At 38.3% G+C, this 14,729-nt stretch overlaps 1 protein-coding gene across 1 annotated transcript in view; it reads left to right on the top strand.

Annotated features, from left to right (window-relative positions):
• RGS22 (regulator of G protein signaling 22) overlaps nucleotides 1-14,729 on the top strand; it is a 63,922-nt gene that overhangs the window by 10,420 nt on the left and 38,773 nt on the right. Inside the window, 7 exon segments of the mRNA XM_061995893.1 lie at nucleotides 2,857-3,078; nucleotides 6,773-6,858; nucleotides 8,658-8,823; nucleotides 9,151-9,320; nucleotides 13,872-13,910; nucleotides 13,912-14,120; nucleotides 14,232-14,487. Coding sequence (XP_061851877.1) covers nucleotides 2,857-3,078; nucleotides 6,773-6,858; nucleotides 8,658-8,823; nucleotides 9,151-9,320; nucleotides 13,872-13,910; nucleotides 13,912-14,120; nucleotides 14,232-14,487 — 1,148 coding nt within the window.

Genomic DNA, 14,729 nt, shown 5'->3' with positions numbered 1-14,729 from the left:
CTTATTTTATTATGCTTATAATTCTGATTTATCATTTTCATTTTCTTAAGTAAGCAAAAGAAATGTGGTTCTCCAGAAAGGCTTTAACTATTCTAAATTGCTTTTACATGATGTCCTGAAAACCTCCCAACAACTGGTTCCATAGGCTCTCTGGAAAGCCTGTTCTAAAGGTAATTATCCCACAATTACCTTTTTTCTTGCATCTGGTTGAGACTTCTATTGTTTTAGTACGTGACCACAGTCTCTTGTCCTCCCACCATACATCTCTCTGAAAAGCCTATCTCTACCTTCTCTGTAACCTCCTCGTAAGTTCTGCGACTGCTTCTATATCCTCTCAGAGCTGTTTTCTTCAGGCTAAGCAAACGCACTTCCCTCAGCCTCTCCTTATGGGGCAAGTACTCCAACCTCTAACCATTTCAGATTCCAATGGTCTTAAATATATGAACATTCTTCTTTCAGTGAGTACCCAAAACTGGATGCAGTATTCCACATATAGTCTTACTAGTGTCAAGTAAAGAGGATCTACTGGCTACTTTCTGTACATACAAGAAGTATATACATGCCTCTAGTTGATCCTGGGGGTAGATAACTTGGTCCAAACCCCAGAAGTCTGGACTAAACCCACTTTTTGTGCTCAACTATGTAGTGTATGGAGTCTTAATCTTCTTATCCCATCAGAATATGTTTTTTTGTTCCATTAGTATATTAACCTTATAAATGATTTGTAGTCAGACACACAAAATAAATTTAAGAAATTCTCACTAGCATCTGTTTCACCACATGAAAGCTGCCGTATGTTTTCTATTCCATTAATTAGAATATGTACTGAAAAACCTGGATCTAGAGTAAGTAAAAGCAGACGTGTGTGATAAACCAATGTTGTCTTTGCTCAATTTTAAAGTCAAACAACATAGACTAAAATAATCTGATCATGTCTACTCACGTAGCCCTATATTATGGAATTTGCACTTTGTTTGCTTTTTTTCCTGCAAGCAAGAGCATTTCAAATCCTCAGAGTCTGAAGCACCTTGTTTCTTAGTGTGGTTTCTTCTGTTTCTTTGTTTAAAATGTGAAAAAATAAAGAAGGAAGAATAAATTTGGAGCTTATTGTGGTTACACAGTCACCTAAAAGCTGGTAGCAGCCCAAATTAGGCTTTAAATTAAATGAAATGTACACATAGCAAATTGGGAAGTGGTCAGAATGAAGTACAGAGAATTCTACTACACATAAAAGACTCTTTAAAATGCTGTTCAGTACATCTGGAGAAAACCCCACTAAAATGTGCAGAGCTCTCTGGAGAAAATTAATGCCAAAAGAGGCACGAGGTGTCAGAGAACAAAAACCAAGCCATGATTTCAACTGGTTAGGTACCTGAATAGATTAATGCAATTCAATGCATGGGTCTGAGCAGTGGCAGTCTGATGTCATATACACTAGTCATACACTTAAAGCTCTCACGTGCTTTGTGCTTTGCCAGGCTGAGCCTCCACAGTGAGACATTATGGGATAAGTAGGGAATGTTGTAATCACATATTGCAGCCACATGGTTCAGTCCTGGGCATTTCTCTATAAGATGTTGATCAACAGGGGGCTTCAAACAGAAGCAACAGAATAACTGCAACTGACATGGTTACTTTGTACCTATATAGGTGTGAAGAAGATGAAAATGGGTCTGGGATATATTTTTATATGATATTTAGCATGTATTAAGCATATGTGGTATGTATATTAATTATGTCTATGGATGTATAGCTAATATATGAAAAAGCCCAAGGAAATGAAAAATACAGTGCTTGAAAAAATAAAATAATCTCATTAAGTGCAGGGGAGCTACAACTGTACAAACACCAGGTGGGATCCTGTCTGGAATGAAACCAAAAAGAATTTAGGCACTGGGTCTGTATATGGCCAGGATTTTCTTCAGTTCTTGAATACAACATGCCTTCTTGTCTTCCAGCTCAGTGAAAAGATGCTTATATACTCTGGTTGTATATAATTGCATATTTGTAACTGTTTTGGGTGTTTCCCATTACTTCTGTAAAATCTATCCATATTTTCCCTCTTGATTTCAAATAAGAGGATTTGAAAGATAGTCTTTTAGGGAAATACCTAATACCAGAGCTCAAAAGATGAAAGATGGGTCTGTTTTAATGTGTGCACATACAATGGGTTTTTCTGAGTTGGCAAAAGTTGCAATTACATAGCTGAAGTTGAAGCTTAGTCTACCTGATGTATTTTACAGTATCTGACCGAACTAGTGATGTATAATAAAATGTACTGCAGGTCTTAGGTGTTGGTAGGTGTTTGACCTACAAGTAACAATGTGGCAAAAAGCCTTTCTTTCATATGGAAATTTTCAGATCCATCCTCCTCAAGTGCATCTCATGTTTAAAAGGTAAGCTCCATCGTTAATTATTTCAAGCCTCAATTGTTTGTGGTAATAAATGGGAGAATAATACTGGAGATCTGATCCTATGGGTAAGTAGATCCCTGCAAAACAGGGGGTCTTCACAGTTACTATGAATTAAATGCTTTAGACATCTTTGTACTGGATCTGTTATTTGCACGTGAAAAATAATCATCATTGATCTAGAATGGGTTAAATTCTTTACAATTAAGCATAGCTGAGACAAAAAGTAGCAGTGCATTGGAAACTACATAGTAAAGACACTAACGAACAGGAGTACAGAAAAGTTGCTATTCCAGGCTCTGAACATAAACCACAGCAAGCAATGGAATGCTTATGGAATACCAGCTTGCATTCTGTAGGATGCTTCTATACTATGAAAAGTAACTTTTTAAATGAAAGAGTTCCCTTATTACAATGTTATAAACTTTCCAAACTTCTTTTGTAGACTTTTACCCAGACAGTCAAGTTTAACTCTGACTTTGGGGTTTTTGAAGTAGTTAATGATGCCGCACAATGTCTGGAAAGCCAGCTGAAAAAAATTCTACATGATCAGAAGCCTTCAAACCCCATTTATGATGTTCTAAGGAAAGCAAAGAATGATGGGCAGCTCTCCAAAATGTGCACAACTTCTCCAAACTTCAATATTGATCCAAATTACAACACTATGGTAAGCATCTTACAGCCCCTGAATTTATATTTAGATCTTACTGTAGAGATACTGGCAGTAGTTATTGTTGTATTTGGCTTGGTAGCTTGGGAAAAACATGAATTTATGTTAGGAAAACATAGTGATGGGCCAAATTATGCCCTGCAATGAACATGTGTCTAGCAGACAAGTGAATGGAATTACAGATGTACATCCTGCAGCACAGAGTTTTGAAGATTCTGTAGGGCAGGATTCAACTGTGTGGTCTGAATACTTTTTAATATTAAAAGAAAAAATATTATGACAACAGTTACTTTACTAGTGATCCCTGGAATGTGCAAATTGACTGAAACTAATGCATTTCAGTCTTTCCTTATTAATTAATTTCCTTGTGTGGCTATGAGCTCATCTGTGGTCTGGCAACACATAAGTCTCTCTTCCATTAATTCCCAAAGGATTTACGTGGTTAGCATCAATTGAAATGGCCAGAGAAAATAATCTTTGGCAACAAGGAAGCTAAATGAATGGAAAGATAGGTTTGATTTTTGGAAAAAAAATCTCATTTCAAATTTGCTCAGACACTATCAATTTCGATATTCTTAGCTATTTACTTTCAGAACTTTCTTTAGTACCAAATTAGGCAGATTGAAATTAGGAGTTGAGGCACCATATGCACCTGAAAGAATGCAATGTGTTACTAGTTATGAGAGTTTACCTTTAAACAACATCTTTGGAGGAGAAAAGATATTTCACTGGGGCAATTGGTTTACTGCTTTTTTGCTTGCTTTGCATTGATGTGACTTCATTTCATTCAAGGCCAGTCTAAGGTCTTGCTACAATTTTAGAAGTGGCTGCTCTAAATTATGTCATAGCTGGAAAGCTGAGAGAAAAGTGGGGAGTTGTAACCAACTGCTGCTTTCCCCAGAAATTATTTTTGGAAAAGAAAATGGTGTTCAGAGAGGTCAAAAGGAAACAATGTTTAACAAAATTATAATAATGTGAGATTGCCATTATCTAAACTGGAAAAATGTTACAATATGACACGTCTCACAGACATCCCTACCATGTTAACGAATTATTTTCACAAATATTTTGCCTGAGACCCCAAAAGCAGAAAAGCTATTCTCGATTTCTTATATGCTCTCAGAATTCAACTGAAGAAATGATATGTGCAAGTGTGACTAACATTGCTTTCTGGGATAACCGCACACCATTGCAACTGTGAACGGCCTTTCTTGACAAATTCAAAGCCGTTTCTCTATTTCTTACATCTTTCATGTAGTTTAGAGCAATAGGGTGGGCTCCCATACTATTTGAGTACATTACTTTCTCTGGGCCATTTTCTGTAGATGGAAGCACGATGGCCTATTGAGGAGCAGGGTGCTTCAGTACAATTTCTTCTCCTTTTTGGAGGAAAGGGTGATGCCTGATCTAGCTCAATTTGTCATCTCAAGGCTGAGCTGGAATAAAATGGCCTGCAGCATGCCAGAAATTGTTACTGCAATTAGACAAGGTGAAAGAAGTCAGCGTCATTCATTGTACTACACTATGACTGAACTCATCCCCTGTCCAACTGCATCAAGTAGGTCAGTTCAAATCAGATATTTCAGATATTGGGTGATGTTGCCTCCTTTGCTGTGACTACTTTTTTCACACTGACTGAAGAGATTGGCAATTGCTTTGAATGGTAAATTTCTACAAAAAATCACTGTGAGTGGTCATCACTGGCACATTACTGATGAAAATGAACTCTGATTTGAGAATTGTAGTAGACATTTCAGGCTACAGCCTGAATTTAAACACATCTTGACTAAGAAACATACCCAGTGGTAGTTGTCCCTGAATTTTACGTCCTCTCAGACTGTTACAAATTTACAGATAAGCAAAATTTATCTGTTTATGTGTATGCACATGTGCAAATTATTGATATAGAGATAAGTGACTTTCTTATAAATACTCAAAATCAACTTGGTGTAAAATGTATTTAGAAGAAAACCTGCAGAGCAGAGTTGGGTAGAATTGGTCACAACTATGGAAAGAAACTGGCTGGCATCCCACATACCTTACTTCAGAGAAACCCCAGCTCAGCAAAGCACTTAAGTATGTGTTTAACTTTAATCAAGGGAAGTTAAACACATGCTTAAACTTAAACACGTGCTAAAAGCTTTGCTGGATTGGGTCCCAGCAAAGCCTAAGGTTGACTGGGTAAGGAAGCTAACCAAGGTAACAAAATCCATCAGATTAAATGTAGCATCTTTCTCTGGGGAAGGGGAAAGAGTAGAGATTCTTTCCTTCTGATAGTATATATAATTTTGTGTACTGGTCATGTACAGATGTGAACATGTTATGAATCACTCGGATAAAAAAACCGCGCTGTGAGTCAGTAAATATATAAATATTAAATGCCAAAATAAAGAGACGACCTTCTGTATTTAAAAAAAGCTTGTCAGTTACCAAAGAGAGGCATACACTGTGTGATTGGGACTAATTAGTCTCCATCTCCACAAATTACATTGTGTGAGCCACTGCCAACATAAGCTTTCCATATTTTGAAATATTTTCTTCTCTCCAAATGAAACCACCCACTTTCTGAGTTATTCAGAGGTTTTTTTTTTAATCCCCTACAGATATATATGAGACAGAAATAACTCTTGTCCCTAATGGAATATTAGCTCACGGAAAGAAAATTTAAAATGTAATCAGCATAAACTGATTATTTGATATAGAAAGTAGCATCCACCCTTGCCCAAACTTCACCTCGCTTTTATGGACAAGGGGAGTTACTACATCCCTCCAAATCATTGGTCTCACCTTTGCTGAAAGAAAAAAGGCATCTCAGAGAAATTAATCAGGCTGTCCCCAAGGAGCTGAAAAAATATGTTCTTAAAATAAAACATTAAAAAGTTTGCTGTCATTTCTAAGGGAAACAACTGAGGATCACTGTGGCTCACAGTCAGGGATCTTGCTCTCTGAAAGACCCTAGGCAGAGTTTTTTTAGCTGGCCCTGTGTGGCTTGCTGCTCAACACCTCCCTTTTACCCCACAAAACCACTCTTTGGGGAGACCTCCTGAGGCTTAGACCACCTGAGCAGAAATTCGTTATGTGCCTGATTCACAACGCACTTAGATTTCCACTATAAGAGCTACTGTGTGCACTGCAGTTATCTAATGCTCCCACATAAGAGTGTGAAAGATGTTAACTGATTGGCTTTTTATTTGTTTGATTTTGGTTTTAATATCTACAGCACTCTGATTCTGAGATTATAATTTAAGGGTTCTTTATTCTTCAAATTTGTGACTAGAAATGCAATAGTGGTTATTTACAGAATGTGATAAAGTCAGAAAACTTAGCAGATTCCTTTTGCAGAAAATTTATGAGCATCTAATTTGCATTTGGAATTGTACAGTAAAAATTTTACTCAAAAACACATTATTTCTGAGGAAAAAACACCCATAAGCTCTTTAAAAAGTTGTACTTCTATAGATAAAATAAGATTTAGACCTTTTTAGCTGCTAATAGAAAAGTAAATGAAATCAATTGTTCCAGCCTGATTGAGGTTAAACTGAATAACAAAGATGATTTTCACTGTGAATTTGTCTTCCTGAGACAATGGATCAGAGGGATGCTAGAGGAGGGATGGAGAGAATCAGTTATATGGCAAGCAAAAGAAGAAAGCCAAGAATACCCCAAATTTTTGGTATTTATTTTCTAATAGTGTCTTGATCAAGAACAAGCAATTGAGTGGATTAAGAAAGAAAGGCTTCCAGCATTTCTAGAAAGTGACTGCTACTTTGAATACAGGTATTGCAATCTTTTATACTATCTCTCGGTTTTAAATGTGTACATTTTTCTCTTCTGTTTAATTCATCTTGACAGTACTCTTAATATGTTTTCTCCTACCTCTAGTCCTCTTTGTTTAATTTTAGCATTTTAGTGAGCCTGGTAAAATAAAATCAATGACTTCACTCATCATTCTGTATTTTTTCTTAACTATGAATTACATACTGTATTACACTATTATAAAGAGAGAAAGTTTACAGATTTCTGAATCTCTATTCTATGGAGATATCATGGTAGCAAAGCATCTTTCTCTAAGCAGTATGTAAGCCATATAAGTGGAAATTGTGAATCCATGAAAACTATTTGGAAAAATCAGCCAGTCCTTTTAATTTCGATTATTGGTTTTGTGTCTTTGGGCCCCCTGTCAGACTTCCTTTTGCAAGGTTCTCTGTGGGATGCCGTGGCATAGTTGGATGATTTACTGTTATACACTTGCTATATTTTTTCAGATGTCTTTCCAGCAGATGTTCAGGAGATTTTGCCTCTACATTCCTTAAGGTTTTATCTAGAGGTTGGTAATGGTAGTGTGTTTCAGCAGTCCTAAAAGGAGAGGCAGCCTGGCAGTACGGTTCACAAAACTCATGTTTGCTGGTTGTAATTACAGACTGGCTACTGTGGTATAGACTTCTACATTAAAAAATTCTAAATATTTTAACTTTCAATATCTTGAAGACTGAACTTATATTGAAGGGGAAAAGAACAAACAAACCATGACAGAGTGCTTCATTGTACATTTAGTAGCAGCCTGCTTTACATGTATCTGGGTCTTATGAAACACTAATTTTGACCTTCTGCTACAGCAAAATATTTCTTTGATCGAAAAGTTAGCAAACAAAATGATACAAAACTAATTTTAAGCATGTAACTGATTTCCATTGATATCAGTGGTTTGAGTTGCATTCCTGAATCACGAGCAAGATAAGCTGAAATATTAAAAAAGAAAAATCATGTTTAAAGATGAAGACATCCCAGCTCTAGAATGAAATCCTATCTGCTCTCAAATAGTGAGGGCAAACAAAACTGGGCATTCACTCATGGTCGTAGACTCGGGCATAGGCTTTGTCTTCCTTTCACATGCATCTTGGTTGGTTGTGCACCGCTTCCTAACTTAACTAAATTCTGCTCCTGTTTTTTGAGCCCAGAGCATCCTTGTTATCGTCTTTTAGTTCTAAGATTAGCTTTCCTGAACATGGCGAGGTTCACAGCAACATAAAGCAGCACTGGAATGCTTCAGGTACTATGAAGTCCTCACACAGCAGGTAGCTGACACAATAGCACCAGCTGTTTTGTTATCCTCTGAAAGTTCAAGTAGTATAATTACTGCTGTGACAGTGCTGCTGGAAGATTGCTTGTATTAGGAACAGAAGTGTAGTGTCTGGTGGTGGTACAGGACTTCTGCAATCTAGGAGAATATTTCCATTTTAGTAATTTCCATTTGGTTCAAGGGTTTCTTGGCACTTGGGTCGAGACTGCATAGATATATGCCAAATCATCCTTACAGAAATCATTTTTACTGGTAAAGCTTGGTAATGCAAAGTAGGCCACCATCTGTAAAGCTGGTGGACTATGGAATGGCAGTATTGGCGTTTACATATGTGACAGCAGATAAAGTGTAAAACAATAAAGTAGGTCATGAAGTTCTTTGTAGCAATTTATTTTAAGACTGATAATGTTTTTTAATACATATTCTGGCCAAAAATCAACTCTCTCTGATTAAAAGGTAAAATAAATAATTTTCTTCTCTCAACATTTAATTTCAGATTAGCTAAATTGCTATCACAGGTAGAATGGAGCAAAACTGGCATTAATTTCATTATAGATAGTGACTACTATCCCTGGATAAGGAACCAAGAGCCGAATACGCCCCATCTCGAGGAGGAAGACCCTTTGTTATCTATGAAGAAGTTCTGTGTATCACTTGGCCAGGTAAAATAAACTTGTTCATTGGACATAACATCAAGGCAGATTCAACGCATTGGGTCGGAGGTCACAACCTAACTGAACAATTTATTCTCTGAAAAGCCCTTTGCACTACAGAAGAAGGTCAATGGGTTGTAATTCTGCTTAAACAATAACTGTTTTACAAGTATGCTCAGGTACTGTCACACTGCTCTCTTCACTGAGAGCTATCATTGCAAGAAATCTACAGAAGCAGACTGCAAAAAATTACTATGGTCAGTAAGCCCTCTGCTCTCAGAAACACTGGAATAAATAGAGAAATTTGGTTTAATTCTATGACATTTCTCTTCCTAGGCTACAGCTTCTCAGACAAAGGATCAGTTAGTAAAACAAAGTGAATCCAGAGAAATTACAAATTCATTTATGCATCCTGTAGCTTCTGGTCAAATGCAAGATACTCAGTGTTTGCCTTGGGAGCAGGAAAGAGCTGATTGTTTAAGTGAAAAAGACAACTTTCTGGGTAAGTAACAGGCTCAGCTACAGTATTTGTAACACAACTCTGACTGGGTGGAAAGAAAAGGCATTCCAAGATATTGCTGCTAATCCCACTTGTTAGCTTCTGAGTATCACATGGTATCTTAGGCTTCAAATGGGGATTTGTTCATTTCAATAGCCACAATGTTGGGTGAAAACTTGAGCTAGTAGCCAAATATTTTTGTGATAGTAAAAGCATCTTTTCTTACTTATTTCTGTCTCACAGATATCTGTTAAGTTCACCTGAGTGTTTTTTTCCCATTTGATGTATTTTGAAAGACTTTCTTGTCTAGATTCTTTGGCTATTTGGCAATGTAAAATTTGTGGGTATTTATGTTGGGCACTTAAAGGCCTTTTGATTGACAATTTTTGTGAATCTTATAGAACACAATAGTTTGTGACATTCCTGTTAATAAGTCAAATTTAACTGAAATTGTTCAGCAGATTTTCAAGGGTACTGTGAGAGAGCATACAGATGCACATGTGGACATACCTGATTGCATAGCTTTGCTGCTGCTCTCTGGGCAGTAGCAAGATGAACAGAGAGGTCTCAGCTTGTAGGTTTGGAGTTTTCACTCCTTCAGTCTCAGAGGAAAAAGTAGCCATTACATTTTGAGTCTTGAACACCTAGGACCTCAGAGTTGATGAAATGGAAAAGTAGAAGATATTATAACTCCAGCCTGTCTTCTTCCCCAAACCCTTGAGGATGACCCCAGGAAATATATTGCTGTTATTCAAGTCACACTCACTTGCAGCTCATGCCTCCATCACTAATTTTTGCAGTGCTTTAAGTAGGGAGGTGAAAACCACACCATTCCTGAAGAGTCCTGTAGTGTAGTGTAGCTCTGTATTGCAGTTGGTTGGGCAAAGGCCTATGGAAAGCCTCTCTGTCGTCTTCTTTTGCTACATTTGTCCCACAGCCAACAGCATTTTGCCTCAATGAATATTTTACGTCTTCTCTTTGAAAATTTATTTTATTCCATAGACCTTGACTTTGCATGTGTTTATTTCCATATGCTTCTTTCATAGGAAATCCAGTATTCATAAAATCCTAGAATTGTTTCAGCTGGAAGAGACTTTTAAGATCATCAAATCCAGCCTTTGTCCCAGCCCTATCAACCACCAGACCATTTCCCTAAGTGCAACATCCACCTGTCTCTTAAATACTTCCAGGGATGGTGACTCCACCACCAACCTGGGCAGCCCGTTCCAATGCCTGACAGCCCTTTCAGTAAAGAAATTCCTCCTAATATCCAGCCTGAACCTCCCCTGGCACAACTTGAGGCCATTTCCTCTTGTTCTATTGCTTGTCACTAGGGAGAACAGACCAACCTCTGCCTCGCTACAGCTTCTTTCAGGTAGTTGTAGACAGCAATAAGGTCTCCACTGAGCCTTCTTTTCTCCAGGCTAAAGAGCCCCAGATCTCTCAGCCCTTCCTCAGATGAGATGTGCCCCAAATCCTTTACTAGCTTCATAGCCCACCTCTGGATCCTGCCCAGCACCTCAATGTCCTTCTTGTAGAGAGGGGCCCCAAACTGGATGCAGTATTTGAGGTACGGCCTCACCACCTCTCCTTCCCCCTCTATCCCTCCTGAAGATCTTGTAGCCATTGATTATGACACTCTAGTCATGTGAGGTATCTCACCACATTTCTATGATAGCCATTATGTCTCATGGCTTCAAGCTCCCCCTGTTTGTTGATCATATTCTGTGCATTCTTCATTCTGTGCCCTTCAGATGAGTTAATGATCCCAACACCTTTTTGTAAGCATGAGGGCCACTTCCTACCAGATGCTTCTCAGACTTCTAAATCACCAACAGCCCTTGCCTCTTCATTATATGTCTATTCCTTGTCTCCAATGAGAAGGCAGAGTCTTCACTAGTATACCATCCTATGAGCCCTGGCATACTTCCCTTGGACTTATTTGTAGCAGGTCCAGTTATATCTTCTTCCCCCTTCAAAACTAGTTTAAAGCTCTATTAATGAGCCTTGCTAACTGCTGCTCCAGAATCCTTTGATACACCTCTGATATAGGTGCACTCCATTTGCTGTCAGCAAGTCAGGTATCTTTTATATCCAGCTATGATTAAAAACCACAAATTCCTGCCAATAACACCAGTCCTGGAGCCATTCTTTCAGTCAGAAAACTTTTTTAAGCACAGCATTCACCTGTGGCCAGGCACTGGAAGTAAAAAACGGTGTCAACTAAGTTTCTCAGACACAGCCTGCAATTAGAAAGAATTCAATAGCTGAAGGTATTTGCTTGGACAATATAGTCTGAATTCCTTGCTCACTGTTTCAGTTGGATCAGGATTATCAATTAATGTCTTGAACAAAACTCTGAGCCACTTGGATTTTGATTACACATGAGCTGTGACTATCTCTTCCTAATTCTTTCTTCTTTCCTATTCCAGTAAGGCCACATCTGAAGTTCTGTGTCTAGTTCTGGGCTTCTCAGCTCAAGAGAGATAGAGGACTAGAGAGAGTCCAGCAGAGGGCTACCAAGATGATTGGAGGACTGGGGCATCTCTCTTATGAGGAAAGGCTCTGAGACCTCGAGCTGTTTAGTCTGGAAAAGACTGAGAGGGGACCTTATCAACACTTAGAAATACCTAAAGGGCAGGTGTTTGAGAGGATGGGGCCAGTCTTTTTTCTGTAGTGCTCAGTGATTGGACAAGGCATAACGGGCACAAGCTGGAACACAGGAAGTTGAACATGAGGAGAAACTTCTTTCCTGTGAGGGTGACGGAGCCCTGGCACAGGCCGCTCAGGGAGGTTGTGGCATATCCTCCTCTGGAGGTTTCCAAACCAAACACCTGTGTGACCTGATGGAGCTGAACATGCTTTAGCAGAGGGTTGGACTGGATGTCCCTTCCAACCCCTGCCATTCTGTGATTCTGTGGTTGCTTCAGATGCCATGAATTAATTCTCGATGTTTCAATTTCACAGAACTGTGTTGAGAAGATATCGCTTTTCTTTGTCAGGTGAAAACATTTTAAATAGCTTAGAAATAAGAAAAGATATTTTAAGTCACACTCATTTTTGTATTAATGTCAACACATTGTGCCATATGTACATACACATGAAATTGTGTAAGTGCAGAGCATGGAATCGCTATGCTATGTTCCTAATCTAAGCATCTGTCTGTGACAGTGGCCCACACTGGTTAGATATGGTTATTTTCGGAGGAAGATGGAAGGAATGTCTAACAATCATTGCCATTTCTTGATTAGGTCGCCATAGAGGGTTACACAGGCTGATAAAATAAAAAAATGTGAATTCAGTGGATCTGAGAGATTTAGCCCTTTTCTATCATAGCCCAATGTAGTCCATGCACTCAGAGGTTGTAGATGTTGTAGAAGTCTCCTCACTGACAATGTTTTACCTTAATGATGGAGTATGCAAGCCTACATCTTAGCCTCAGAGAAATACAGAAGTTTCATTTTATTCTAAACTTTAAACACTGGATTGATATGAAGATACTGTAGAGTAATAATTGAGTTATGACCTTATCTTTTTCTTACTTTCACTTAGATTCTGCTGCTCTTCACAAGATCTGTAGTTATTCTGCTCATTTTACGGGAGTGACTTGTACAGAGACAGCAGCATTAACCTAGCTGAGCAGGATGTACAGTCAAGGTCGTCTTTACTAGCATGCTCTAGAGTACTTGATTTGCTATAAGTCTGGCGGAAGTATAAGAGATATTTGAGCAAGTTTGAGCAGTAATTTTTTTTTCTCAGCAGACCAGAACAGCAGGGCATGCTTAACAGCATAGGGATGATGAGAGCTGAGTAAAAGTAAACAAGAGAGAAGTGTGGACCAAAAAAAAAAGACTAGTCACTGATCTGAACTTGGTACTTATGAAATATCTCTAAACAGAAAGGAACAATTTCTGGGCAGCAGGACTGTTAAATGTTTCCAGAGCCTTTAACATAATAATTTGTTTTGTTGTCCTTCTATATATATGTCAAAATTTTACCCAACTGACAGAGGCCTGATTGTTCTCTTAGACTTTTTCAATAGTCAACATAAATAGACAAAGAATTATCACTTAATAGCTTCCTCAGGCCTAAACAAAAAACAATCCTGCCACATACTGTGACTTTGATCAAACTGTGACCAAATGCTGAAGAAAGAATCAGGCTTTGCAGCACAAGATGGTTTAACAAATGCTGAGGAGCTGCGATGCTCAGCTGAGTAAACAAGACAATTAGGTCCAAAGGGAGTCCAGAATTACGCCTGAACTCTGCTGCTCTGCTGGAATTCAACAGGGAATGAGCTTCTGAGTCATGGGGCTTTGTTTCTAGACAGATAGCAAAAGCATAAGCACCTCTGTTATTCCTTGATCTGCAACATGACATGGTCTGATTGTTCTGCAGTAGCACAATATAAATATGTTGGATTTTTTAACTTGGAAATGTTGCTATTAATGAGGACAGTCCTGAATTGAAAAGATGTTCAATGATCTTTTCTGACTTAAAGCGGGAGCAGGTTTTTTGTCTAAGGAATGCAATCAATGAACTTTCTTTCCACTTCAAGGACAGCATCAGCAAAAGGTGACATTACTAGGAAGAGATCCAGAGGAGAGTTCTTCTGTGGCCATTGTTGAGTCTCCTTCCCACACTCAGCTAAGAGTTTATCTAGAGCCAAAGTGGGACAATGCAGCAAAAGAAGAAAATGAGCAGGGAAGTACAACTTTTCAGACACTGGAAGAATTCGTACCAGCTTATACTCAATTTGTAATGAAGAAACCTGTTTCAGAACTGACTCACCAGCCAGCTGCTAACAAGGAGATTGATGTGGATTTCCACAAACAGCCTGAAGCGTTTATACAAAAATTAGCAAATAACAAATTTGCCTGTGGTACTGCAGAGTCGCTCTTTCCCCCAAGTCTTCCATTCACTGTCTTGGACTACAAGGGAGATGTAAGAGAAAGAGATACTGAAGAAGTAAGCTTACAATCAAGTTCTGAAAGCGATGGGGCAGATAGTAGGGCTGCCTGGTGTATTAGTCACAGGACTTATGACATTGGTAACAGACATGAATTTGAGAGATTCAAGAAGTTCATTAAAGGAACACTTGGGGAGAGGTACTGGTGGCTCTGGATGGATATTGAAAGACTAAAGACTCTTAAGGACACTGCAAGGCAGAAAAGGTACATTTAGAAGTTATTCTCATTGGTTTAATACTTATAATCCAGCTAGATGAGGTTTTGAGATTTCAGAATAAATTCTAATAAATAAAACTATTAAAGTGATCATGAGTGTCTTGGCAAGGTAAATCAGGAACAACTCTGTTGAAACTGGTAAAACTCTTTTTGCTGAGTCACATTTGCTAAGCTTATGTGAAGTCAATTGATGTCGTATAAAGACTTTGTTAGAAAGAAATTTGGAGAAC

This window comes from Colius striatus, chromosome 4 (assembly GCF_028858725.1).
Source record: "Colius striatus isolate bColStr4 chromosome 4, bColStr4.1.hap1, whole genome shotgun sequence".
In the NCBI taxonomy this organism is placed as follows: Eukaryota; Metazoa; Chordata; class Aves; order Coliiformes; family Coliidae; genus Colius; species Colius striatus.
This window is presented reverse-complemented; position numbering and strand designations above follow the sequence as displayed.